Consider the following 27791-nt stretch of genomic DNA (forward strand, 5'->3'; position numbering starts at 1 on the left):
CCCATACACTATCTAATCGTTTATCTCACTGTTGTTAATGGATGCTCTTCCGTATCAGTCTAGTTGCAGCATTTCTTACATTAGAGCAGAGACGGTGCTTCAATAAAATACAGTGCAATACTTTATTGGCTTTGGGATCTCCTAAGGTTGTGACAGCGCTGTCCAAATGCATGTTCCCTCTCTCCACAGTAGCAGCAGTTGATTCCTTGGTAGTGTATAGATTTTGAAGACTCTGCTACAGCCTGACGCGCACATACACCAGCACACATTCAGCTCCCCACCCCTCCCCACACATTTAGAAATTGACTGGGAGTACCTCACCCTTGAAACCAGCACAACATTCAATACAAAGTCAGAGTCGTCGGAAGCACAAGAAAGAAAAGCAAAATACTGCGCAAATGCTGGAAATAAAACAGAAAGTGATGAAAAACCCCAGCAGGTTTGGCAGCATCTGTAGAGAGAGAAACAGAGTTCAGCGTGTCGAGTCTTTATGACTCCTCTTCAAAGCTGTTTTTCCAGCGTTTTCTGTTTTATGGTGCAAGCAAGATGTTGGATTTCGCAACCTTGGGACGTCCCAAAGTACTTTACAGCCAATTACATTCTTCTAAGTGTAGCGGCCGCTGTAATACACATAAAGTGATAGGACGCTCCCCCACGAACAACGTGACAATGACACAGATCAGGGATCTTTTCCATCCAGCAGGGGGCAGTCAGTTCCTCGGTGTAACCCCGTAGCCGAAAGATGGCTACAGTGCAGCACATCCTCAGCACTGCGCTGCCCCTGTCAACCAGGATTTCGCGCCCAATCAATCAGAGTGATTAAGATCAGTTTAAATCAGGTTGGGTGGGTGGGTGAGTGGTGGTTACAAAATACATTTAATAATAATAATAATAATAATCTTTATTGTCACAAGTCGGCTTACATTAACACTGCAATGAAGTTACTGTGAAAAGCCCCTAGTCGCCACATTCCGGCACCTGTTCAGTTACACAGAGGGAGAATTCAGAATTGTCAGCCGGTACGGCAATTGAACCCACATGAGGCAAGACGGGAGAGGAAAAAGAACTATCCTGGCGTAGAACATCAATAGTTGGAATCCAGTGAGTCGGTGAAAGGGTTTCAACAAGTGTGGCCATTTCTAAGATTTGTTGAGGTTCAGGGGTATTAAATATCGCAGCCAATGATGTAACTGGCCAACAGCATCAGTGTAAGGACAAGTTAAACTCATTCTGGGACAGAACGAAGGCTGGGAATGGGGTTGGAGACTGAAGTGGGTTCACAGTTTAAAGTCGCTGTCTCTGATATTCTGACCAGGAGAGTCCCGGCTTTCATTGCTGACTGCTGATCTGCAACAGCCCACGGTCACCTGGCCGAGACTGGGAACTCAGTGGGCAGTGGTGGGGCCACTCTCTCTGGAAAGTCACTCTCAATTTTCCGATCCAACAGGATTCACACGACCTACTGGCAGATTATCAGAGTTCACAAGGGCATCCGGTCACCAGCCTGCCACATTTGGTTGGCACGGGGTCTCTGCAATACGCCGATTCCGGCCCCTCCTGCAGAGGGTGTCACTGTCCATCCTCGTCCTCTCTTCTTGGACGTTTGCGTGGGTTGTCCCCATTGCCAGGCAAGGCTGGAGGTGGATCTGAGGGTTGGACGTCCCGAAAACCAACGGACTGAAAACAAGACAGCGGGGAGAGGAGAGCAGCAATTAAATAAAGCTAGCTACAGGATTGAGAGTCTTCGAACAACAATAAATGGCTATCTGATACACAACACCTTCTCGATCTCATCTCCATCTCTCTTTTTCTATCCCCATTGTGATCTTTCACCACCCCCCGTTGCACCATCTCACTCTCTCCTTTGACATTGCAACCTCTCTCCCCTCCCCCAGTCAAACAACCCCCCCACCCCCCCCCCCCCACATCGCAATCTCTCAGCTCCACCCGACTCTCCCTGCGCCCCCACCCCCCCCCCTCCCCAGCCCAATCCAACCCATCTCAGTCATTTACCACTCCACCAGCCACCAATACTTTCCCAGAACTGGGGGGACTCAATACTGATGTTTGATAGACTGTGCCCCATCGTCCAACGCGGATACACCTTCGGGAAAACGTGCGCAAAACAAAAGATGGAACCTCACGTTCTGATGCACTTTTTAGAAATACAGTCGCAACACTCACAGTTATCTGGTATGGCACAGTCGCTTCTTTCTGGCTTGGGGATTTGTAGAGGGAGGCGAACCTAGAGAGAGTGGGGGAAGAGAGAAGCTGGAGAAAGGGCTTTGGAAATGCAGCTTATCACGTGCCAGGCAGGTTCGTGTTACCGGTGAACGGGCAATGCTCACAGCCTTGGCCTCGGTAAGGGCACTGGGCGGGAGAAGCAGATAGCAGATCACTGCAGGGGATTTCGTCCACACGTCCCCAGTTTCCCCACACTTTCTCAGTTAGCTGCTTTGGAGATTTAAAAAGTTCTTCCCGTGTCTGCGTGGGTTTCCTCCGGGTGCTCCGGTTTCCTCCCACAAGTCCCGAAAGATGTGCTTGTTGGGTGAATTGGACATTCTGAATTCTCCCTCAGTGTACCCGAACAGGCGGCGGAGTGTGGCGACGAGGGGCCTTCATTGCAGTGTTTCATCATAGAATTGACAGTGCAGAAGGAGGCCATTCGGCCCATCGAGTCTGCACCGGCTCTTGGAAAGAGCACCCTACCCAAGGTCAACACCTCCACCCTATCCCCATAACCCAGTAACCCCACCCAACACTAAGGGCAATTTAGCATGGCCAATCCACCTAACCTGCACATCTTTGGACTGTGGGAGGAAACCGGAGCACCCGGAGGAAACCCACGCACACACGGGGAGGATGTGCAGACTCCGCACAGACAGTGACCCAATCCGGAATGGAACCTGGGACCCTGGAGCTGTGAAGCAATTGTGCTAACCACAATGCCACCGTGCTGCCCCTGCCGTCTGTTAATGTAAGCCTACTTGTGACAATAAAGATTATTATTATGAGCTGAAGTCACAGTGGGACTTACAGTAAACAGAGTCCATTTAAATAGGGTATTGAGCTCTGCAGCAAAAGAAAGCTGGTAATCAGAAGGACAGCAACATCTGATGAAGGGAGGGTGATAGTTACACAATGCAAATCTGTGAAATCAAACCAGTCACTGACAGCAAGTGATTGATGGGCGACTTAACAATCGTCACCATTCTGACTCTGCAAGGTGGTGTTAAGATATGCGATCCCTTTATTTTTTATTTATTCAATTTTTAAAACAAATTTAGAGTACCCAATTCGTTTTTTTTTCCAATTAAGGGGCAATTTAGCGTGGCCAATCCACCTAACCTTCACATCTTTGGGTTGTGAGGGTGAGACCCACGCAGACACGGGGAGAATGTGCAAACTCCGCACGGACAGTGACCCAGAGCCAGGATCGAACCTGGGACCACGGCGCCATGAGGCAGCAGTGCTAACCCACTGCGCCACCGTGCTGCCCTGATCCCTTTATTTTTGACTGGAACAAATAGAGCTTTCAAGACCAAAATTAACAGATTCAAAAACAATTGGATTAAGGGTATTAAGGGGTCCTGGAGCAAAGGCCGGTCAATGGATTTGAGCTACAGATCAGCCATGCTCTAACCGAATGCAGAACAGGCTCAAAGGGCCGAATGGCCATCTCCTGTTCCTGAGCAATTAGATTCGGCCAAGTTAATCGATGGAAGTATAAAGTGGGACCATCAGCCTCTTTGAATTAGCACACAACTCTCATCAAATGAATGCTCAACGATGGTACCAGTAACAACTAGTACTCAACGATGGTACTAGTGTTTGATGGTGTCAAACACTCCAACAGGACACGAGTGAGGGATGGGCTTGGTCTGGCTCTCCCGGCTGGGGAGTGAAAGGGTTAACGTGCGAGGACAAGTTGCATAGAATTGGCTTGTGGTTCCCGGAGTACAAAAGATTAAGGGGTGATCTAATTGAGGTCTTTAAGACGATTAAAGGAGTTGATAGTTTCTCTACCACCTGAGAGTGGGAATTGAGGGTAAGGCAAGTTACAATCTTAAAATGTGAACTGGGCCATTTAGGGATGACAGAAGAAAGCACTTCTTCACGTCACTCTGGGTGCACCTAAACCACATGGACTGCAGCGGTTCAAGAAGGCAGCTCACCACCACCTTCTCAAGGGCAATTAGATATGGGCAATAAATGCTGGCCCACGTCCCATAAATGAATATAAAATAATAATCTTTATTATTGTCACAAGTAGGCTTACATTAACACTGCAAAGAAGTTACTGTGAAAATCCCCTAGTCGCCACACTCCGGCGCCTGTTCGGGTACACGGAGGGAGAATTCAGAATGTCCAATTCACCTAACAGCACGTCTTTCGGGACTTGTGAGAGGAAACCGGAACGCCCGGAGGAAACCCACGCAGACACGGGGAGGACTTGCAGACTCCACACAGACAGTGACCCAAGCCGGGAATTGAACCTGGGACCATGGCGCTGTGAAGCAACAGTGCTAACCACTGTGCTGCCCATTAATAGCCATTATTGAAACCTTACGCTGAGATTTTACACTTGGGTGTCAAGTAGTGTCCTTGGGAGCTACAGAATGATTAACTGAGGTTAATAAATCCCTGTCCACGCGGTAGGAAGTTGGCACACTGGGTTTGGATAACCTCAAGTTCCAACCAGGTGCCCCCTGTATAACTCACACTTTTGACCTCCTACCTCTATTTGACCTCTTACCTCAGCTTGCCCTCCCAGCGGAGAATTAAGCGGATGGTGGCTGCGTGACCCCAGCTTTCCCCTGGTCAAAACAAAAAAAAACATTTTAGAGCAGCATTTTAAGTCGTGAGTGTCAAGAGTTCTGGAGACACCAGAAGAAACGGGTCGCCTCTGTAGCAGAGACACAAAACTTAGATTGCACAATAACTTTATTGAACAGCCCAAGCGTGCTTGTCACTTTAAATTTCCCCCCCACTCCAACCCCACCCTTGGCCTCCTGCACTGTTCCACTGAAGCTCAATATGAGCGAAAGAAACAGCACCTCATCTTTTGATTCGCCACTCTACAGCCTTCCAAACTCAGTGTTGCGTTCAACAATTTCAGATCATAAACAATGCTCCCCTTTTACCCCCAGACAGCAGCTATTGGTGACGATTCTGCTGTTGCCAATTACACCTTCCCTAATCCCATTTGTCTTTCTTTACTTGACCCATCATCCTTGCCTTCTGCCGTGTAATCTCCTTCCATCCTATCTCAAACCTTCCCTTTATGAATATTGCTGAAAAGAGAGACATGGGGCGTCATTCTCCGACCCCCCGCCGGGTCGGAGAATGGCCGTTGGCCGCCGTGAATCCCGCCCCCGCCCCAGTACCGGAGATTGGGCGGGGATCGGGCCGCGCCGGTTGGCGGGACCCCCCGCTGGATTCTCCGGCCCAGATGGGCCGAAGTCCCGCCCAGGAATTGCCTGTCCCGCCGACGTAAATCAAACCTGGTATTTACCGGCGGGACCAGGCGGCGTGGGCGGGCTCCGGGGTCCTGGGGGGGGGGGGGGGCGCCGGGCGATCTGACCCCGGGGGATGCCCCCACGGTGGCCTGGCCCGCGATCGGGGCCCACCGATCCGCGGGCGGGCCTGTGCCGTGGGGGCACTCTTTCCCTTCCGCCTCCGCTACGGCCTCCACCATGGCGGAGGCGGAAGAGACTCTCCCCACTGCTCATGCGCGGGAAACTGACAGCGGCCGCTGACGCTCCCGCGCATGCGCCGGGAAATGTCAGCGGCCGCTGACGCTCCCGCGCATGCGCCGCATTTCCGCACCAGCTGGCGGGGCAACAAACGCCATTTCCGCAAGCTGGCGGGGCGGAAATCCCTCCGGCGTCGGCCTAGCCCCTCAATGTTGGGGCTAGGCCGCCAAAGATGCGGAGCATTCCGCACCTTTGGGCCGGCACGATGCCCGTCTGATTGGCGCCGTCTTTGGCGCCAGTCGGCGGACATCCCGCCGTTGGGGGAGAATTTCACCCATGTTGTCAAAGTTTTTCGTCTTGCACACACACATCAGGACAAATGCAAGAATGCCAAATTTCAAACACTCACAATCATTTATACTACAGGAGAAAACAGGTGCTGATTGCTTGGAAAGTTGGCTCTGATTGGTCGAGGTGTCGCCACGGAGAAAGCGACGGGGAAATATATAGGCCCCCCCATGCTTCCCGGTAATTAAAAAAAAATCCGCAACGTTGGAACATATTCCTTTTGTTTGCAAAGAATAGGTTCTCATGTATGAATGTAGGGCGCTTCCAGCAAGTGTAAATGAGCCATTTGAAATTTGGCAGATGGAATATAATGTAGGAAAATGTGAAGTTCTGCACTTTGGTAGGAAGAATAAAGGAGCTGAATATTATTCAAATGGAGAAAGCTGCATCGCAGGGGGGTCCTTTTTAAAAAATAAATTTAGAGTACCCAATTCATTTTTTCCAATTAAGGGGCAATTTAGCGTGGCCAATCCACCTCCCCTGCACATCAGTGGGTTGTGGGGGCGAAACCAACGTAAACACGGGGAGAATGTGCAAACCCCACACGGACAGTGACCCAGGGCCGGGTTCGAACCCTGGACCTCGTGCATAAATCACAGAAAGCTAGCAGGCAAGTTCATCAGGTAATAGAGGAGGCAAATGGAATGTTGGCCTTTATTTCAAAGGGAATGGAGTATGAAAATAGGGAAGTTTTGCTAAAACTATTCGAGGCACTAGTTAGACCACACCTGGAATACTGTGAACAGTTTTGGTCCCCTTATCTAAGGAAAGATATACCGGCATTGGAGGCAGTCCAGAGAAGGTTCACGAGTCAATCCCGGTTATGGAGGGATTTTCTTATGAGGAGAGGTTGAGTAGATCAGACCTGTACTGATTGGAGTTTAGAAGAATGAGAGGTGACCTTATTCAGACATACAGGATTCTCAGGGGGTTTGACAGGGTCGATGCTGAGAGGCTGTTTCCTCTCGTGGGAGAGTCTAGGACCAGGGGACAGAATCTCAGAGTGGGGGGGTCGCCCATTTAAAATAGAGATGAGGAGGAATTTCTTCTCCCAGAGGATAGTGAATCTGTGGAATTCTTTACTACCGAAGGCTGTAGAGACTGGGTCATTAAGTATGACAAGACAGATTTGTAATCAGTAAGGGAATCAGGGTTATGGTGATAAGGTGGGAAAGTGAAGCTTTAAAAAAAATTGTTCCTGGGATGTGGCCATCGCTGGGCCGGGCCAGCATTTATTGCCCATCCCTGAGGGCAGTTCAGAATCGACCACATTGCTGTGGGTCTGGAGTCACGTGTAGGCCAGACCGGGTAAGGACGGCAGATTTCCTTCCCATAAGGACATTAGTGAACCAGATGGGTTTTTAATAATAATTGACAATGGTTTCATGGTCATCATTAGACTTTTTAATTCCAGATATTTTATGAATTCAAATTTCACCGTCAGCCCTGGTGGGATTCGAAACCGGGTCCCCGGAGAATTAGTCCAGTGACAATACCACTAAACCACTGCCTCTCCGAAATGAAGGATTATCAGATCTCATTGAATGGCGGAGCAGACTTGATGGGCTGAATGGCTTAGATCATAGAATTTACAGTACAGAAGGAGGCCATTCAGCCCATCGAGTCTGCACCGGCTCTTGGAAAGAGCACCCTACCCAAGGTCAACACCTCCACCCTATCCCCATAACCCAGTCCAACACTAAGGGCAATTTATCATGGCCAATCCACCTAACCTGCACATCTTTGGACTGTGGGAGGAAACCGGAGCACACGGAGGAAACCCACGCACACACGGGGAGGATGTGCAGACTCCGCACAGACAGTGACCCAAGCCGGAATCGAACCTTGGGACCCTGGAGCTGTGAAGCAATTGTGCTATCCACAATGCTACCGTGCTGCTCCTGCAGCTTATGGTCTTAAAGAGCACAGTCTGTATTCCGCATGTTCTAAACAACCAAACGGAGATGTTGTTCTATTTGATCAACCCAAGGACACTTGGTCATATAGACAACTAAATGGAACCAGCATTCGGATTGTCAGCTGTCAACAATGGAAGTCTCCATAATCACCGAGGACCACAGGCTACTTTTTACAAATGAATTTAGAGTACCCGAATCATTTTTTCCAATCAAAGGGCAATTTAGCATGGCCAATCCACCTAGCCTGCACATCTTTGGGTTGTGGGGGTAAGACCCACGCAGACACGGTGAGAATGTGGAAACTCCACACAGACAGCGACCCAGGGTGGGGCTGGGATTGGACGAAAAACGTTTTCGCGCAGCGAGTGGTTGGCACCTGGAAGGTGCTGCCTGAGTGTGTGTGTGCGCGAGTGTGTGTGCGCGAGTGTGTGTGCGCACGCGCGTGCGAGTGTGTGTGCGCATGCACGAGTGTGTGCCCGCGTGTGTGTGCGCGTGCGAGTGTGTGTGCGGGTGTGTGTGTGTGTGTGTGCGCGCGCGCGCGCGCGCGCGCGAGTGTGTGCGGGTGTGTGCGTGCGCGGGTGTGTGCGCGAGTGTGTGTGTGCGCGAGTGTGTGTGCGGGTGTGTGTGTGTGTGAGTGTGTGTGGGTGTGTGTGCGGGTGTGTGTGTGCACGAGTGTGTGTGCGGGTGTGTGTGCGCGCGCGAGTGTGTGCGCGCGAGTGTGTGTGTGCGCGCGCGAGTGTGTGTGTGTGCGCGCGCGAGTGTGTGTGTGCAGGTGTGTGTGCGCGCGGGTGTGTGCGTGTGCGCGAGTGTGTGTGCGGGTGTGTGTGTGTGTGTGTACGCGAGTGTGTGTGTGGTGGGCGGTTCAATCGAGGTGTTCAAGTGGGAATTAGTCAGCAATTTGAAAAGGAGGAATGGACAGGGCTGGGAGGAGAAAGCAGGAGAATGGTACTAAGTGGAAGAGCCATGCACACTCGATGGGCTGAACTTCCTCCTTGCGCACTGTAACAGTTTGGCGATTGAAGGATAAATATTGTCCAGGGGACTGGGGCAGGCTCTTCTTTTGAAATGGTGCCTCGGAATAATCTGCTTCCACCCGTGAGGGCAGATGAAGCCTCAATTTAACGTCCCATTCAAAAGCGGTACCCGACAGTGCAGCACTCCCACAATGCTGCACTGGAGTGTCATCCTGAATTTCCTGTGCTCATGGACGAGCGTGTGACCCCCAACTGAGACGAGGAAGGAGGCAAGATGTTTTTCCTCAAATAAGACTACCCCGAGACTCAGCATTGCGAGCAGCCAGCCTGAAGGAATCAGTGGGTCTCACCCCTCACCTAGCGCAGGGACCAGGGTGGACTGGACTGGTCCAAACCGTGTAGTCATCTGGTTGGTCAGCACTACCTGAAAGAGGAGAGGCTCGTTGTAAATACGGAACAGTGTATAGGATCCAGAACATTCCAGAAAGCAGCAATGGTTGCATCAGAGAGAAACAACAGATTGATCATCAGAGGAACATTAAAGCAGCTCTAGTCATTGGGATTAACAGGTCATCTGAACCTGATTATTAGATTAATGGTTATTCCACCAGTCTGCTCCTGTGTGAACACTTTCGAACAACTTGTTCATTCCAGAAAAGATTAACACAGAGTCCAGTTCCGGGGTGGGGTGCAGGGTCTGGTCCAGTTGCTTGGTTGTGGGGGGGTGGGGCGTCCAATTGTGAGTGTGGGCGGCAGGGTCCAGTTCCCGGGGGGGGTCCCTATAGGGCGGCACGGTAACACAGTGGGTAGCACTGTTGCTTCACAGCTCCAGGGTCCCAGGTTCGATTCCCGGCTTGGGTCACTGTCTGTGCGGAGTTTGCACGTTCTCCCAGTGTCTGCGTGGGTTTCCTCCCGGTGCTCCGGTTTCCTCCCACAGTCCATCAATGTGCTGGTTAGGTGGATCGGCCGTGATAAATTGCCACTTAAGTGTCAAAAAAGGTTAGGTGGGGTTACTGGGATAGGGTGGCTTAAGTAGGGTGCTCTTTCCAAGGGCCGGTGCAGACTCGATGGGCCGAATGGCCTCCTTCTGCACTGTATATTCTGTGATTCTATTGTGGCTGGCAGAGTCCAGTCCTGTCCAGTGTAGGGGGATTGGATCGGTCGGGTTTAGTCCCAGCGAGGAAGGTACGTGGTCATTCCGAGGCCGTGACAGAGGCAAGGCCCAGGCTGCACTCACCGCCACACCGTGGTCATTGGCCATGCCGATGAGCTGCTGGGCCAGTCCATTCAGCAGGCGGGTCCGTAGTGACAGGTCCTCCAGGTTGTGCCGGAATGGGAAGGCAATGCTGTCAATCACCACAATCCTGACCTGGAAAAAGCATGGAATGGACTTTAGGCCAACAACATTCAGGAAAATCCAGCTTACAATTAAACCCTCCGACTTGGAGAACTTGTAGTTTGGTGGCGTTCCTCCAATTTGGGCTGTTGACCCCGGGAATGGAGGGATTTTCTTAGGAGGAGAGGTTGACTAAGTCGGGCTTGGGCTCACTGGAGTTTAAAAGAATGAGAGGCGACCTTATTGAGACCTTTAGGATTGTCAGGGACCTTGACAAGGTGGACGCTGAGAGGTTGTTTCCCCTTGTGGGAGCGTCTAGGCCGAGAGGGCAGAATCTCAGAGTGAGGGGTCAGACAGATACGAGGAGGAATTTCTTCTCTCAGAGGGGAGTGAACTTGTGAAATTCTTTACCACAGAGAGCTGTAGAGGCCGGGTCGTTAAGTTCGATAAAGGCTGAGATAGACAGATTTATAATCGTTAAGGGAATCGAGAGTTAGGGGGATAAGGTGGGGAAAGTGGAGCTGTGGATAATATCAGATCAGCCTCGATCTCGTTGAATGGCGGAGCAGACCCGACGGGCCGAATGGCCAGCTTCTGCTCCTACATCTTATGGTCTTATTCCCAATTCCCGTTGCTCCACCTTTGGCGGCCGTGCCTTTAACTGCCAGACCCCAAGTTCTGGAATTGATTCCCCAAATCTCTCCGTCTCGGCATCGTTCCTAAAACATATCTCTGACTAAACGTTCGATTATCTGTTCCTGATATCACGTTAGCGGGCTGGGTTAGTCTGCTAAACTTCCTGTGAAGCACTTTGGGACGTGTGCCTATGTTAATAGATGCTATACAAATGCAATTTCTTGCTCATTAGTAATGTGGAGCCAGACAATATCAATGAGTGACTGGAATGTGGGGCATCACATTGGAGCCTAAACCCAACCCTATCCAACATGCGTAGATACAAAGATATGAATTAGGGGCAGGGGGAGGCAATGTGGCTCCATGAGCCTGCTCCACCATTTAATCCTGGCTGATCAGAGTGTGGCTTCAACCTTACTGCCCAATCTACCTCCTATATCCTTTGACTCCTTGTCAATCACAAATCCACTTATATCCAGGCTAATTGTATATTATTGTGATTAATTGTAGGCAGGTGCTGGACAAAACTGGGGATTTACTTGAGCCCTTATCAGTCAACTCAGATTGAAACAGTGGCTGTTGGGTTCGGTGGTGTAAGCTTGTATATTGTAACACCGTAAATAAATACAGAAGTGTGAAAATATGGGCTCCAGCTCTATCCTTCACCAATTGGTTTTCTGGAATTTCACACGCTGAATCATTACAGTGCGGGAGCCCATTCGGCCCATCGTGTCTGTCCCAGCTCTCCCAATGAGCTGGTGTCATTGATACCGAGTGTCGTTCTCTAGGCTTCTCCCCGTAACCCTGCACATTCTTCCTTTTCTGACAGCAGTCTGATTCCCTTTTCAATGCTTCAATTGAACCGGCCCCCGTCACACTCTCAGGCAGCGCATTCCCAGACCCCAACCACTCACTGTGAGGAAAACGTTTATTCCACATGTCGCTTTTGCTTCCTTCGCTAATTACTTTAAATCTGTGCCCCCTCATTCCCAACCCTTTCGCCAATGGGAACAGTTTCTCCTCATCTACTCCGTCCAGGCCCCTCGTGATTTTGAACATGGGCCCAGAATGACCAGATAGCATCGAGGAGATCGCTGATCAGAGAACAGTACAATGCAGGAGGTCATTCAGCCATCATGTCCGTGCGTTTTTTTTTTGAAAGGACCATCCCATTGACCATCCTCTACCCCTTCCCCCTGCTCTACAAATGCTTACCCTCCCGTCCCCCTGCTCTACAAACGCTTACCCTCCCTTCCCTCGGGACAGCACGGTAGCATTGTGGATAGCACAATTGCTTCACAGCTCCAGGGTCCCAGGTTCGATTCCAGCTTGGGTCACTGTCTGTGCGGAGTCTGCACGTCCTCCCCCTGTCTGCGTGGGTTTCCTCCGGGTGCTCCGGTTTCCTCCCACAGTCCAAAGATGTGCAGGTTAGGTGGATTGGCCATGATAAATTGCCCTTAGTGTCCAAAATTACCCTTAGTGTTGGGTGGGGTTGCTGGGTCATGGGGATAGGGTGGAGGTGTTGACCTTGGGTAGGGTGCTCTTTCCAAGAGCCGATGCCGGATGGCCTCCTTCTGCACTGTAAATTCTATGATTCCCCCTGCTCTACAAATGCTTATCCTCCATATATTTGATCACATTCCCTTTTGGTTGCCAGCACTGATTTATTTATTTCTTTTTGTGATGTGGACATAACGTCCCGCGTTTATTCTCCATCTCATCCCCCCGCGCACCCCCCCCCCCCCCCGCACCCCCCCCCCCCTCGGATTGACAATTAGGGATGGGCCTTCCCAGCATCCCTTTCGGACAGCGCCTCTGGAGAAGGTCTGTGACTGGCGGGAGCTCGGAGACTTTGCAACAAAGGTATCTGTAACCTGCCCAATTGCCTCTGCCTCGCAGTTTGAGTTGGGCTTCGCTGGAACACTGCAGCAGGCCGAGGATGGACATGTGGGCATGACGGTCAGTCGAAATGGCGAGCGACAGGACGATCAGGGTCACGATTCCAGATGGAGCGAAGGCGTTCCGCAAAGCAGTCTGCGTTTAGTCCCACCCCCCCAACCTAGAGGAGACCACATTGGGAACAGCGAATACAGTAGAGCAAATATACAGTATATCATCCAGCACATTTCTCCCTCTCTGTAGCTCGGAGAGAGAGTCATACCGACTCAAACTGGTAACTGTTTTCTCTCCTCAGGTGCTGCCAGACTTGCTGGGTGTTTCCAGCACTTTGTTGTTATTTATTACTATTGAAGAGTTGACTGCGGTGTTAACTCAGGTCACTTTATTGGGCAGAGAGTGGGTGTAATTTTTTGCGAGAAAAGCTCTCAGTATTATTCATCCATCCCCAGCTCTTAACTTGACAGTGACAGCAGTTCACTGCTCCATCTAGTGGACTTGCTGAGAAATTCAATCCAGAATAACGCGTACAGTTTTTGGTCGCCTCATTTATGGAGGGATATTCTTGCTCTGGAGGTGGTTCAGAGACGGTTCACTAGGCCGTTTCTTGGGATGAAGGGGCGGTCTTATGAGGGAAGGTTGAGCAGGTTCAGTCTGTGCTCAGTTTAGAAGAAGGAGGGCTGATCTTATTGAAACATATAAGGTTCCAAGGGGGGGTCTCGACGGGGTGGGGGGGGGGAAACGTTGATTCGGTCACAGCTAGAGTATTGTGCGCTGTTCTGGAATCGACATTATAGGAGGGATGTGATAGCAATGGAGAGGGTGCAGAGGATATTTGCCAAGATGTTGCCTGGGCTGGAGAGTTTTAGCTATGAAGAGAGATTGGATAGACTGGGGTTGCTTTCCTTGGAACAGAGACGACGACGGGGGGGATTGAGATGTCTAAAATTGAAGGGCACAGAGTAGACAGGGAGAAACCTTTCCCCTTGGTGGAGGGATTTGGGTGGCATGGTAGCACAGTGGTTAGCACTGTTGCTTCACAGCTCCAGGGATCCAGGTTCAATTCCCGGCTTGGGTCACTGTCTGTGCGGAACCTGCACCTTCTCCCCGTGTCTGCGTGGGTTTCCTCCGGGTGCTCCGGTTTCCTCCCACGAGTCCCGAACGTTGTGCCTGTTAGGCGAATTGGACATTCCGAATTCTCCCTCCGTGAACCCGAACCGGCGGCGGAGTGTGGCGACTAGGGGCTTTTCACAGTAACTTCATTGCAGTGTTAATGTAAGCCTACTTGTGACACCAATAAAGATTATTATCAATGGCCAGGAGGCGGGAGGTTCAGAGGGAATGTGAGGAAAGGTTTTTTTCACTCAGAGTGGTGGGGGTTTGGAACTCGCTGCCTGAAAGGGTGGTGGACATAGAGACCCTCGTGACATTTAGAAGTATTTAGATGTGCACTTGCGTTGCCAGCGTACACCAGGCTATGGGCGAAGGGCTGGAAATGGGATTAGAATAGTCAGGCGGTTGTTTTTGGCCGGCGCAGGTACGATGAGCTGAAGGGCCTTTTCTGTGCTGTAGACCTCTATCTAGAACTGGGGGCACAGTTCCAGAATAAGGGGGTCTCCCATTTAGGATAGAGATGGGGAGGAATTTATTCTTTCAGAGAATTGTTAGTCTGTAGCGTTCTCTGTCCCAGTGAGCATTGGAGGCTGGACAATTTTATTTTTGTTCGTGCCTGTGATGTGGGCGTCCTTGGCAAGGCCGGCGTTTGTCGCCCACCCCTAATTTCCTATGGACTCTGCAGCTCGCTCGTCCGTTCCAGAGGGCAGTTTAGAGTAAACCATATTGCTGTGGATCTTTAGGCCAGACCAGGCAAGGACGGCAGATTTCCTTCCCTGAAGGACATTACTGAACCAGCTGGGCTTTCACGACAATCGCCGATGGTTTTGTGGTTTTAATAACATATTCTTATTGAATTCAAATTTCAACATCTGCTGTGGTGGGATTTGAACCCGTGTCTCTAGCACACTACCCTGGGTGTCTGGATCGATAGTCTAGCGACAGTACCGCTACGCCACTGCCTCCCAGTCATTGGATTCTTTCACGGCGGATTTTTGATTGTCAAAGGGGATAGATAAACTTATAATAATCTATAATCTTTATTATTCTCACAAGTAGGCTTACATTAACACTGCAATGAAGTTACTGTGAAAATCCCCCAGTTGCCACATTCCAGCGCCTGTTCGGGTACACGGAGGGAGAATTCAGAATGTCCAATTCACCTAACTGCACGTCTTTCGGGACTTGTGGGAGGAAACCAGAGCACCCGGAGGAAACCCACGCAGACACGGGGAGAACGTGCAGACTCCACACAGACAGTGACCCAAGCTGGGAATCGAACCCGGGGTCCCTGGCGCTGTGAAGCAACAGTGCTAACCACTGTGCTACAGCGCTGCCCTAATTACAGGCAGGATGGTGAAGTTAAAGGTACAATCGATCAGCTGTGAACACTTCCTGAGTGACGGAGCAGGTTCAAAGGGCCCACGACTGTTCCTATTTTTTATGCTGTTAATCCACCTTCTCCCCGGTTAGACCTGCTGGGCATTTCCAGCACTTTCTGCATTTATTTCATTTAGGGTTCTTGTTTTTTTAATTTCTCCATATTGGGACACCTAGATAGTGGGACAACAGGGGCTGTTGGTAATAAAGAGGTTTGGGAGTTCTGAGTACGCAAACCATTTAGAACCAGTCAGCAGGTTGGGAAATATTCCTGGAATGTCTGTCTGTATCTCAAATGGGCCGGTTTACAAAGGGGAGGGAATGATGCGGGAGTTGTTACCGAGCCTTGGTCAGACTCCCATCTGACGTGTCGAGACATCGAACGATTAATGTCACAGGAGACAGCATTCAGCCCTCCTGTCCATACTGGTCGGCAGAGTTATCCCGTCTCCAGTCTCACCACACCTCCTGGTACTGGGTCACAGCACCTCCTCCTCCTCCAGTTACCAAGTGGCCATGGACTTACATTGAATTGGTCCATGATCACGCTTGGCAAAATACTGCGGTGGTTTGGCGTTGCCTTCTGCCGTACGGCAGACCAGGATACCTCTGCCGTATTTACTGGCTGAGAATCAAACCCTTTGGCCGTGTTGCGAACCCACCTTCCGTGGTCATCAGGTTCCAGAGTGAGACTTGAACCCAGAGGTTGGGATGTGACCCCACTGCGTCACAAGACCTCCTTGTCACAGCGACATGAGCGCAAATCAAGGCTTGTGTTCAGCTTTGGGAATCATTCTTGGGAATCTTGTCTGCACTCACGCTAAAGCATTCACATCCTTCCCAGAACTAGACAAAGTACTGCGCTGAGGCCAAAACCAGTGTTTTATGTACAGGGTTTATCGTAAGTCGTGCTGGTGCTGGGAGAAAGTGAAATACAAATCCAACTTCTATTGAAGAACTGTGCCATCCTAAAACTCTTCGCTCTCATTTTCCTGAAATGCATTTAAATTGGCCGTTAATTGTCTTGCACGCAAGGCCCAAGGATGGTGTGTTCTATGGAGTCCTCCCTTCTTCCCTGCTTTTTAATTTTTCCAATTAAGGGGCAATTTAGCGTGGTCAATCCACCTACCCTGCACATCTTTGGGTTGTGGGAGTGAGACCCACGCAGACACGGGGAGAATGTGAAAACTCCACACAGACAGTGACACAGGTCCTCAGCGCCGTGAGGCAGCGGTGCTAACCACTGCGCCACCGTACCGCCCAAGGTGACCTCCCTTTTTTAAAGGTTCACAACTTTCTACATCTTCCCTTCAAAGGTGTGCTTTCCTTGTAGGTACATCAGAAATTGCAAGTTCTCCAAACCCGCGTCCTCTACCACCCGAGAAGGGACAGCAGATACCCAAGAACGGCACACCATCCGGACTTATATTACTGTACCATCAATGTCCCTGGGTCAAACTCACAGAGCTCTCCTGCTAACAGCCCTGTGTGGGTGTACCGACACCATATGGGCTGTAGTGATTCAAGATAGCGACTCACCACCACCGTCTCAAGAGCATTCACATCCTGAGAATGAGTGTAACACATGGTAAAAGTCAGAGACCGAAAGCTGCATTCCTCGCCCACCAGCCCAGTCTGCGTCCATCTCAACTGAATGGTCTGTGAATGTAGGGGAAGGAAAGGGTGAACCACCACCAGCTCCCTCCGATAGCTAAAGCCCGCGCCAGGACGCACCTTAGGATGTTCCGCTAAGAAGTCAGCCAGCAGGTGGCTCTGGGCCAGCAGCTCCACGTAGTCATGGCAACGGAAATAGTAGATGCGAGAGAGGATGCTGGAGACAGAGAAGGCCTGTGCTGCTTCCAGCTGAACTGTAAGACAGATGGACAACATTCAACTCGAGCGAGTGAGAGGGAGAAGAGAGAGAGGGGGGAGTGGGGGGGAAGAGAGAGGGGAAGAGAGAGAGAGAGAGAGAGTGAAGAGGGAGGGCAGAGAGAGAAAGAGGGAGGGAGGCCAGAGAAAGAGAGGGAGGGGACAGAGGGAGAGGACAGAGAGAAGATAGAGAGAATGAGAGAGAGGACAGAAAGAGGGGAGAGAGAGAGAGAGGACAGAGAGAGAGAGGGGACAGCACGGCAGCACAGTGGTTAGCACTGCTGCCCTCAATGCCAGTGACCGGGTTCAATTCCAGCCTCGGGCGACTGGCTGTGCGGAGTCTGCACGTTCTTCCCGTGTCTGTGTGGGTTTCCTCCGGGTGCTCCGGTTTCCTCCCACAGTCCAGAGATGTGCCGATTAGGTCACGCGTTATGGGGACAGAGCAGTGTGGACGGGGGAGTGATCCTGGGTAATGTGCTCTTGGAGGGTCGGCGCAGAACTGATGGGCTGAATGGCCCCCTTCTGCACTGCAGGGATTCTGACAACTCTCCCAATCATTTAAACACCTCAGTCAGTTCACCCCTTAGTCTACACAGGTTTCGCAGGCTCCAGCCCCTCTGAACCGGCGTCAACGCGCCGCCCGCTGTTGGGGCCGGCTTCAGGACATAACCTGAAGACCCTCCCCCGAAGCTCGATCCCCGATGGGCTGACTTCCCGACGGCGTGGGGGATGTGTGGTCCAGCCGTGCAGGAACCCGGCGTGGCGGCTGCGGACTGTGGGTCCAGCACCGCCGCAGTCGGGCAGGAGCCGTGCTGCTGGCTGGGGGTGGGCTTTGGCGAGGGCTGGGGGGGGGGACGGCGAGTGAGCGTCCAGGGGGGCACTATCTGGCCGGTTGGGTCCGCACACAGCCGGCGGCATGTTTTATGGCGCGACCGCTGCAGGTCGGCGCCGTGCGACCACAGACCCGGCAATTCTCCGGCCGTTCATTTCGTGGAGGACGGGGTGTTTTACGTGGTGTGGCTGCTCGCCCCACACTAGTCGCAGCATCGGTGAGGGTGCGGCGATGATTGTTTTCCACGTTAAATGCCACGGATCCTCCACAATTAACACCAGAATCGGAGAATCTGGACCAATATCTCCGCCGATATGATTTCGAACTGAATCAGTATCTGATTTTCCATTACATTTTTTCCATAATAGTTATTTTGTTTGGGTGGTTTAAATCACAGCAGTTCGATGCAATAAAACTTATTTTAACTTTTGCAAATGCGTTCCCATAACAGCCTCCCCGAACAGGTTCCGGAATGTGGCGACTAGGGGCTTTTCACAGTAACTTCATTTGAAGCCTACTTGTGACAATAAGCGATTTACATTTCATTTCATTCTCCTCGTGTCTGCGTGGGTTTTGCCTTCACAACCCAAAAGATGTGCAGATAGGTGGATTGGCCACGCTAAATTGCCCCTTAATGGGAAAAACTTTAAGAAAAAGAATAAAAATTTTTGCAAATCTTTCTGAACTTGCACAAATTAAACATGAGAATTGCTGAAAAATATATTGTCGAAGTTTTTTGTCTTGTGCTCATCAGAACAATTGTAACAGTACCAATGTCAGTGAAACAATAGTTTTAAATTTCAAACAATGCTGGGCAGTTAACTGTCAGTCACGATCAACTGGTGAATTCCCCATGGCAATGCCTCCATCAATCAGAGTCCACTTGCCAACCAATCAGCAACATTTTCTCATACATCTAAAGTTGCTGTTTCTCCTGACATTGGTATTATTCATAGAATTTACAGTGCAGAAGGAGGCCATTCGGCCCATCGAGTCTGCATCGGCTCTCGGAAAGAGCACCCTACCCAAGCCCACACCTTCACCCTATCCCCATAACCCAATAACCCCACCTAATACTAAGGGCAATTTTGGTCACTAAGGATAATTTAGCGTGGCCAATCCACCTAACCTGCACATCTTTGGACTGTGAGAGGAAACCCACGCAGACACGGGGAGAACGTGCAGACTCCGCACAGACAGTGACCCAAGCCGGGAATCGAACCTGGGACCCTGGAGCTGTGAAGCAGTTGTGCTAACCACTATGCTACTGTGCTGCTGGTACTCTTGTGATTTTTGAAATTCATACATGGGATGTGGATATCGCTGGCTGGGCCAGCTTTTATTGCCCATCCCTAAATGCCCTTGAATTGAGTGACGTGCCAGGCCTTTTCAGAGGGCACAACCACATTGCTGTGGATCTGAAGTCACTTGCAGGCCAGGCCAGGTAAGGACAGCAGATTCCCTTCCCTAAAGTGAACCAGATGGGTTTTTAAGACAATTCACAACTTAATTCCTCATTTTTATTAAATTAAATTCAAATTTCACCATCTGTCATGGCGGGATTCAAACCCAGATTCCCAGAGTCTCTGGATTACTCGACCAGTGACAAACCACTATGCCATCGCCTGCTGATGAGTGCAAAAAGAAAAGCTTTGACAAAATGTCTTTTTTCGACAAATCAGTCAGTTTGTTCGTAAATCCCAATTTCCTCAATGATTTTCACATTCATTCTGGTGGGTGCTAATTCTCGCCAGATAAGCCCCTCAAATATCAGTCCCCCACCGAATTTACTCACTACAACAGCGACTACACTCCCAGAAGTACTTCATTGGCTACGGAGCCCCTCGGGGACGTCCAGAGCTAGTGGATGACGCTCTATGAAGGCAAGATTGTATTTTCGTTTCAATGATTCATCCCGCACAGGAGGAGGCCATTCGGGCAATCGTCACTGTGTCAATTAGTCCTGCTACCCATGGCATGGGCAGGCACAGTAACCAAATGTTCTTCCCTTGGACTCTAAGATTGTATGGATCGTTTTTCTCTCTCTCCTCCCCCGCTGATGAAATGCCAGGGACCTGCCTATTGTCCTCAAGAGTGGATGAATTAAGGGGCAGGGGTAAACCATTCAGCCCTTCGATCCTGTTCTGCCATTCAATGTGATCACGGCTGGTCCTCTGCCTCCCGCTCCCCATATTCCTTGATTTCCTGAGAGACTAACACTCTGCCTGTTGCAGCCTTAAATATATTAAACGATGGAGCACCCACAACCCTCTGGGGGCAGAGGATTCCAAAGGTTCGCAACCCTTTCTCCTCATCTCAGTCCAAAACTATCAGCCTCTTAGCCCGAGACAGTGACCCCGTCTTCTCGATTCCCCAGCGATGGGAAGTAATCTCTACCCTGTCAAACCCCTTCAGAATCTTGACATTATCTTCTTCAGGTGCCACGTTTTACAGAGTTGGCCGTCCAACTGCCATGGTCGTTGATAACAGCCGACCACTTGGTGGCGTTCTCAAATCTTATACCTGTTCTGCTTCTTAAAATGCCCGTGTATCTCCTCCTGCTCTGCCACTCTCAGGTGGTTCTAGTTTCTCTCGCCCAAATGCGTTATCAAGAGATTTGTGGTTGTCCCTTGGTGATCGCCGGCAAGGGTTCTTCCTGTGAATCTGCTTTTCTCATCGCGTCTGTTGGCCAACTAAAGTCCTCCTCATCCGTCTCAGAAACCGCACCTGTGTTTGCCTTATTTACCTTCCGATGTCTCGCTTATAATTATCTTAATCTTAACACTGACACAACTGTGACTTCCCCTTGTTTTTATTACAAGAATAGAAGAATTTTGTGTCTGCGTGGTTCTCACCCCCACAACCCAAAAAGATGTGCAAGGTAGATGAATTGGCCACGCTAAATTGCCCCTTAATTGGGAAAAAAAAAAGAATTGGGCACTCGAAATTTAAAAAAAAATAGAAGAACTTGCATTTATTTACTTTTTTAAATTTAGAGTACCCAATTCTTTTTTTTTTTAATTCCCCAATGAAGGGGCAATTTAGCGTAGCCAATCCACTTAGCCTGCACATCTTTGGGCTGTGGGGGTGAGACCCATGCAGACACGGGGAGAATGTGCAAACTCCACACGGACAGTGACCCGGGGCCGGTATCAAACCCGGGTCCTCGGCGCCGTGAGGCTCCAGTGCTAACCCACTGCCCCACCGTGCTGCCCTAGAACTTGCATTTATGTATATCACCTTCCACAACCTCAAAACACCCAATAAAGTACTTCAGAACCAATGAAATACTTTTTAAAAACCAGTGCATTCACTTCATGCATAGCAGGGTCCCTTGGAGAACAACCAGAAAGTATGTTTTTGTTCATGTTGCTTGAAAATACACACTGGCCCAGACCTTCGCTGCTCTCAACTGAAAGACACTGCAGCACTCCCACAATGCTGCAAAGAGAGCGTCAGCCTAAATTTCATGCCCAGGCCTCTGATGCGAGACTTGAGCCCGTGGCCTCCTGACACAGAGGCGACAATCACAGCTGACAGTCCACGGGGAAAGTTCAACTCAGGCCTCACCCAGGCTAACAGCGACATCGCACAGAGCGAGCGTCCCAGGCCCGACTCCCAGTGTGCCTCATGAATAGTTGCAGCCAGCTGACGGGCCTACCTTCATCCTGGCCGGCCTCAGCAATCAGGTGACAATGTTGCACGGCAGCATGGGCAACATCCATCACTCGGTCCACGATAAAGCTGCCCTCGGTGTCGATGTACACAGACTCGCCATCGAGGCCGCCAAAGCATTCAGGGATTTGTGTGTCCACGACAAGCTGAATACTGTGCAACATGGAAAAATAAAATGGATCTCGATAGATTGAGCGATTGTAAATACACACGTGCTGTGATCTCTGTAGAGATTGATAATGTTTTTCAAAATTCAAACTCCAGTTAATAGCTGACACATCAAGATTCCATATTTTAATACCTTTACTGTTACAAATGTCTAATGCCTAAAATCCACTATTAATTAAACACTGGGCTCGACTCACTGGCCGCACTGTGCTCTCGCGCGGTGTGGCCGCGAATGCTGGGAGAGAGCTGGGAGAATGCTCTCCCCCTGGCACGCGGGCACCTTGGCATTGCCCAGCTGCAGGGTGGCAGTGCAAGGGTGCCCAGGTGCCAGGGTGGCATTGCCAAGGGTCAGGGGCCAAGGGGGCCATGCCCATGAACGGAGGGTGGAAGGGAGGGTACATAGCAGGTATGTAGGGCCCTTTGGGAGGTTGGGGGCTGACAGGTGAGGGACCTGAAGAGGGGGGGACCCCTAGGAACCTCATGTCCTCATTTGGGGAGAGGGGGCAGGGTGAGGTAGTGCCCATGGTTAGGGGGACCCACAAGCTCGGTTCGAGATCGGGGCACATGTTCAAAATGGTGGCACGATCTCCGAGTTCAACTCCCCAGTGCTGAAAACAAACTCAAGTGTGGGCTAAACCGATGAGAAATGCCCCAGGGCCCAAAAATGTGAGTAAGTGTCATTGGATAGCAGTGGAGAATTCGCCAACAGAGCCGGCGGGAAACTCCCTGAGAAACCCAACAAAAATGAACTTAGAATGTTTCCGTTGAATCACACTCACTATTTTATTTTTTTGTCGGCAACTTATATTTTAATCTACCAAAATAATTGTTTACTTTTTACTGATCCCACATCACTTTCCTCATGGAATTACAGTACATGTAGCAAAAAGTTCACAGTTACTCCCAGCTTCCAACAGATTGCTTAATTTATACTTTCCCAGCCAGATAGCTTCGAGCCCCAGAACTGACTTCACTCTGAATGTCACACTGCAGATTCCTTCCATTAACTCCAATCTAGGCGAATCTTCCAGCCTCCCTATATCCAAACAAACTTGGTTTATAATCCGCCTGCGAGCTCTCACCCACGCTTTACATGTTGAACAACAGAATCAGTATTTTCTCTACTGTAGGCGTTTTTGTCTCCTGTTTTCCACCTCCCAAATTGGGACAAAAAACTACAAACTGCTGGAAGTCTGTAATATTCATGGATTTATAGGAAAGCCTGTAACCTGATCTCAGAAATCATTACCAAGCTATTCAAATGTGTAAGATGCACCTTCTTAGTGCCAAGTCTGGGACACAACCACATAACCAGACAGGGGCTGGCACAGGTGCAGAGTGGGTCCTACCTTAACTGAGTTTTCCCAACACCAGGTGCACCGCAGATTTCCACGATTTTTCCAATGGGCACCCCTCCTCCAAGGATTTCGTCCAGAGCAGAGCAGAAGGTGATGATAGAGCCTTGAGCGTGCTCTTGCTCCAGGAGCTCCAGGGCTGTGTACTTCCGAACTGACGGTAACCCCACGCTCCGTTGGGATTCCTCTCCGGAAGCCTCCCGCCTCACGATCTGCAGGACTTCCAACGCCTCCTCCTTGGAGATGCCCAACTCTAAGCAGTGAAGTAAAGGGATACATGTATAAACCATTAAACCAGGACTGATGTGAGGGAATGCTTCCCTGCACAGGGGGTGATTCTCATTGTGAAAGGACTGTAGGAAGCAAAAATCCATCAATCATTATAATACCGCGGTCCGAGATGTTAAAACATTCCAAATGGCTGAAGCAGATGAGCAAATATATTTGTTTTTAATTCATTTACGGGATGTTGGCATCACTGGTTAGGCCAACATTTATTGCCCATCCCTAGTTGCCCGTCAGAAGGTGGCTGTGAGCTGCCTTTTTGAACCGCTGCAGTCCTTGAAGCGTAGGTACACCCACTGTGCTGTTAGGGAGGGAGTTCCAGCATGTTGCCCCCGCGTCAGTAAAGGAACGGCAATATTTTTCCAAGTCAGGGTGGTGAATGACTTGGAGGAGAACCTCCAGGTGGTGGGGTTCCCAGGCATCTGCTGCTCTTGTCCTTCTAGATGGTAGTGGTCGTGGGTTTGGAAGGTGTTGTCTAAGGAAACTTGGTGAGGTACTGCAGTGCATCTTGGGTAGATGGTACACACGGCTGCTACTGTGCGTCGGTGGTGGAGGGTTTGAATGTTTGTGGAAAGAGGAGCAACTCTGAGAGTTGACGCAGATTATTGCACACTTTCAGGTATCTTCTCTTTGGAAGTCGCACCAGCATTTTTGCATTGACTGCCACGGAGGCAAACATATAATGTGGAACTGGAGCTACACGTACAGTTTCTCATTTACTTTGAAAGGAAATCGTCCTAATTTGATCAAACCGTGGAAGATAAATCCCCTCCTCTTTTTCCCCTGCCACCTGTGTAGCTCCTCAGGCAGTGGCCACCCTCCTGGGCTTCCTCATTCTTCATTGTGAATCCATCAGGCTCTGCGACCTGGGAAGGCGTCACAGCCGACCACAACCTCATCTTCACCCAACCTCCCTACAATCTCCAGTCAAAGGTGATGGATTTTTCTAAGTCCAAAGGCCACACCGTAGGAAGATAATAGCCAACTACCCTTGCTAAAACAACTACTTGTATTTGTATAGTGAAAGCAAAATACTATGGATGCCGGAATCAGAAACAAAAACAGAGAATGCTGGAAAAACTCAGCTGGTCTGGCAGCATCCATAGGGAGAGAAAAGAGAGTCATTGTTTTGAGTCTGTTTGACTCTTTGTTGGAATGAAAAGAGAACAAAAATGTGTTGATGTGTACAGTATAAGAGGGGTAGGACAGTGATTATTGAGAGCTGGGAGAGGCTGCAATATTCATGCAGCAAATTTAAGAACAATAATAATATAATAATCTTTATTATTGTCACAAGTAGGCTTACATTATCACTGCAATGAAGTTACTGTGAAAATCCCCTAGTCGCTACACTCTGGTGCCTGTTCGGGTACACGGAGGGAGAATTCAGATTGTCCAATTCACCTAACAGCGCGTCTTTCGGGACTTGTGGGAGGAAACCGGAGCACCCGGAGGAAAACCACACAGACGCGGGGAGGAGGTGCAGACTCCACATAGACAGTGACCCAAGCCGGGAATCGAACCTGGCACCCTGGCGCTGTCAAGCACCAGTGCTGACCACTGTGCTACTGTGCAGCCCATATGGCAGCAGGCCAAGGGCAGACATGTGAGCATGAGAGCAAGGTGTTGAGTTAAAATGGGACACAACAGGAAGGTTGGAGTAATGTTTGCAGACTGAGCGAAGGTGCTCCACAACCCCACCTCCCAGTCTGTGTTCAGTGTCCCCAATGTAGAGGAGACCACACTTGTATTTCTATAGCGCCTTTAACAAAGATGCTTCATAGTAGTGTTACCAAACAAAATATGACACCAAGCCACAGAAGGAGATATTATTAGGCTGGGTCACCAAAAGCGTGGTCAGTGCCTTGGGGAGGAAAGTGAGGGAGAGAGTTGGAGAGGTGTGTGTGTGGGGAGAGGGGGATTCCAGAGCTTGGGGCCTAGACAACTGAAGGTACAGCCACCAATCGTGGTGTGGTTGTAACCGGGATGGTCGTGGCAGCACAGTGGGTTAGCACTGTGGCTTCACGGCGCCGTGGTCCCAGGTTTGGGTCAGTGTCCGTGTGGAGTTTGCACACTCTCCCCGTGTTTGCCTGGGTTTCGCCCCCACAACCCAAAGATGCGTAGGTGGATTGGCCGCGCTAAATTGCCCCTTAATTGGAAACAAAAAAATTGGGTACTCTAAATTTATACATGAGGTGGAGACGCCGGCGTTGGACTGGGGTGAGCACAGTAAGATGTCTTACAACACCAGGTTAAAGTCCAACAGGTTTGTTTCGAATCACTAGCTTTCGGAGCACTGCTCCTTCCTCGGGTTCACCTTCAACCTGGTGTTGTAAGACTTCTTACTGTAAATTTATATGGAGGCTGGTTTAGCACAGTGGCTAAATACCAGCAGCGCGGGTTCAATTCCCGTACTGGCCTCCCCGAACAGGCGCCGGAATGTGGCGACTAAGGGCTTTTCACAGTAACTTCATTGAAGCCTACTTGTGGCAATAAGCGATTATTATTATATATAAATAAATGACTGTGCTCGGTAGCATTGTGGTTAGCACAATTGCTTCACAGCTCCAGGGTCCCAGGTTCGATTCCCAGCTTGGGTCACCGTCTGTGCGGAGTTTGCACGTTCTCCCCGTGTCTGCGCAGGTTTCCTCCGGGTGCTCCAGTTTCCTCCCACAGTCCAAAGATGTGCAGGTTAGGTGGATTTGTCATGCTAAATTTACCTTAGTGTCGGGTGGGGTGACTGGGTTGTGGGGATAGGGTAGAGGTGTGGGCTTGGGTAGGATGCTCTTTCCAAGAGCCGGTGCAGACTCGATGGGTTGAATGGCCTCCTTCTGCACTGTGAATTCTATGATTAAGCAGTTCCTAATATAATCGAATTACGGTAATGCTCCTGTTGCTTTAGGTGTGTTATGGTCGGAGACTGCTCTTGATTTCAGTATATTACAATAGGAGTGCCCTTGCTTCAGATATATTACACGTGGAGAGTGTTATTACCCACTTTGGGGGCCAAAGACTATGCTCCATTTGATTTCCCCCTAACACAGCGAAGTATCCACTCCCCTGGTAATTATGGGCAGACTTTCCCCTCAACAAGGGGGAACTGCTGTGTAAAAACCCCGACCTGGGTGCAGGTCAAGGAGGGTGACCGTTGGGGGACAGTAAGAGTACATAGAACATAGAATGCAGAAGGCGGCCATTCGGCCCATCGAGTCTGCACCGACCCACTTAAGCCCTCACTTCCACCCTGTCCCCGTAGCCCAATAACCCTTCCTAACCTTTTTGGACACTAAGCGCAATTTAGCACGGCCAATCCACCTAACCTGCACATCTTTGGACTGTGGGAGGAAACCCACGCAGACACGGGGAGAACGTGCAGACTCCGCACAGTCAGTGACCCAGCGGGGAATCGAACCTGGGACCCTGGCGCCGTGAAGCCACAGTGCTAGCCACTGTGCTGCCGTGCCGCCCTTGATTTGTTACTTTGTGTACACCGTAATTAACCAGTCATTCATTTCTACCCCGCCATGTGTTCCTGTTGTCGCTCCTGTTGGGGTTCTACAGAGAGTACCCTTCCTTCAGGTATACTACAGAAAGGGTGTGCTTTTGCTTCAGGTACATGAGAGAAGGGGCAGCACGGTGGCGCAGTGGGTTAGCCCTGCTGTCTCACGGCGCCGAGGTCCCGGGTTCGATCCTGGGTCACTGTCCGTGTGGAGTTTGCACATTCTCCCCGTGTCTGCGTGGGTCTCGCCCCCACAACCCAAAGATGTGCAGGCTAGGTGGATTGGCCGCGCTAAATTGCCCCTTAATTGGAAAAAATAATTGGGTACTCTAAATGTAAAAATTTTTTTTTAAAAGGTCTATGAGAGAAGGAGTGCAATTCGGGTATATTACGGGAGGGGCATGCCATTGTTAGTTACGGTAAAAGAGTGCCTCTGCTTTAGGTCAGTTACGGTGGGAGGGGAACCTATTGTGGGTGAGGTTGGGCAGCGTGCTGGGCTTTAGGGGGGTTACGGTAAAGCTCTCGCTTTAGGCACATTACGGCCGCTGACTGTATCTTTTTACCTTTGCTGAGTTCAGTGGCGCGAATCCCGCTCAGGTCCGCGGCGCTCTGGAAGCCGCAGCTGATCAGTTTGATCCTGATCCCGGGTGGGAGCGGGAAGCTGCCCAGGTCCCTCTGCATCTCCTTCCCTCCCTCCCTCTCTCCTTCCCTCCCTCTCTCCTTCCCTCCCTCTCTCCTTCCCTCCCTCCCTCTCTCTCTCCTTCCCTCCCTCCCTCTCTCCTTCCCTCCCTCCCTCTCTCCTTCCCTCCC

The 27791-nt window shown here is 50.4% G+C and overlaps 1 protein-coding gene across 2 annotated transcripts; it reads right to left on the reverse strand.

Moving 5' to 3' along the window:
• Positions 1-886: 886 nt before the first annotated feature.
• On the reverse strand, positions 887-27678 carry rad51c (RAD51 paralog C). Of its 2 annotated transcripts, XM_072469892.1 has the most exons (9): positions 27545-27678; positions 23192-23450; positions 21661-21827; positions 17033-17166; positions 10175-10306; positions 9295-9361; positions 4757-4817; positions 2185-2245; positions 887-1677 (listed from the first exon to the last, which is right to left on the reverse strand). In XM_072469892.1, exons 1-9 carry the CDS (start codon positions 27660-27662, stop codon positions 1570-1572), a joined length of 1107 nt encoding a protein of 368 aa, XP_072325993.1. In that variant the 5' UTR covers positions 27663-27678; the 3' UTR covers positions 887-1569. The 2 variants fall into 2 exon arrangements, 1 of the variants encoding a protein (XP_072325993.1); XR_011933712.1 differs by lacking the exons at positions 887-1677; positions 2185-2245; positions 4757-4817; positions 17033-17166.
• Between the last annotated feature and the right edge of the window lie 113 nt (positions 27679-27791).

This window comes from Scyliorhinus torazame, chromosome 12, assembly GCF_047496885.1.
Source record: "Scyliorhinus torazame isolate Kashiwa2021f chromosome 12, sScyTor2.1, whole genome shotgun sequence".
Lineage (NCBI taxonomy): Eukaryota > Metazoa > Chordata > Chondrichthyes > Carcharhiniformes > Scyliorhinidae > Scyliorhinus > Scyliorhinus torazame.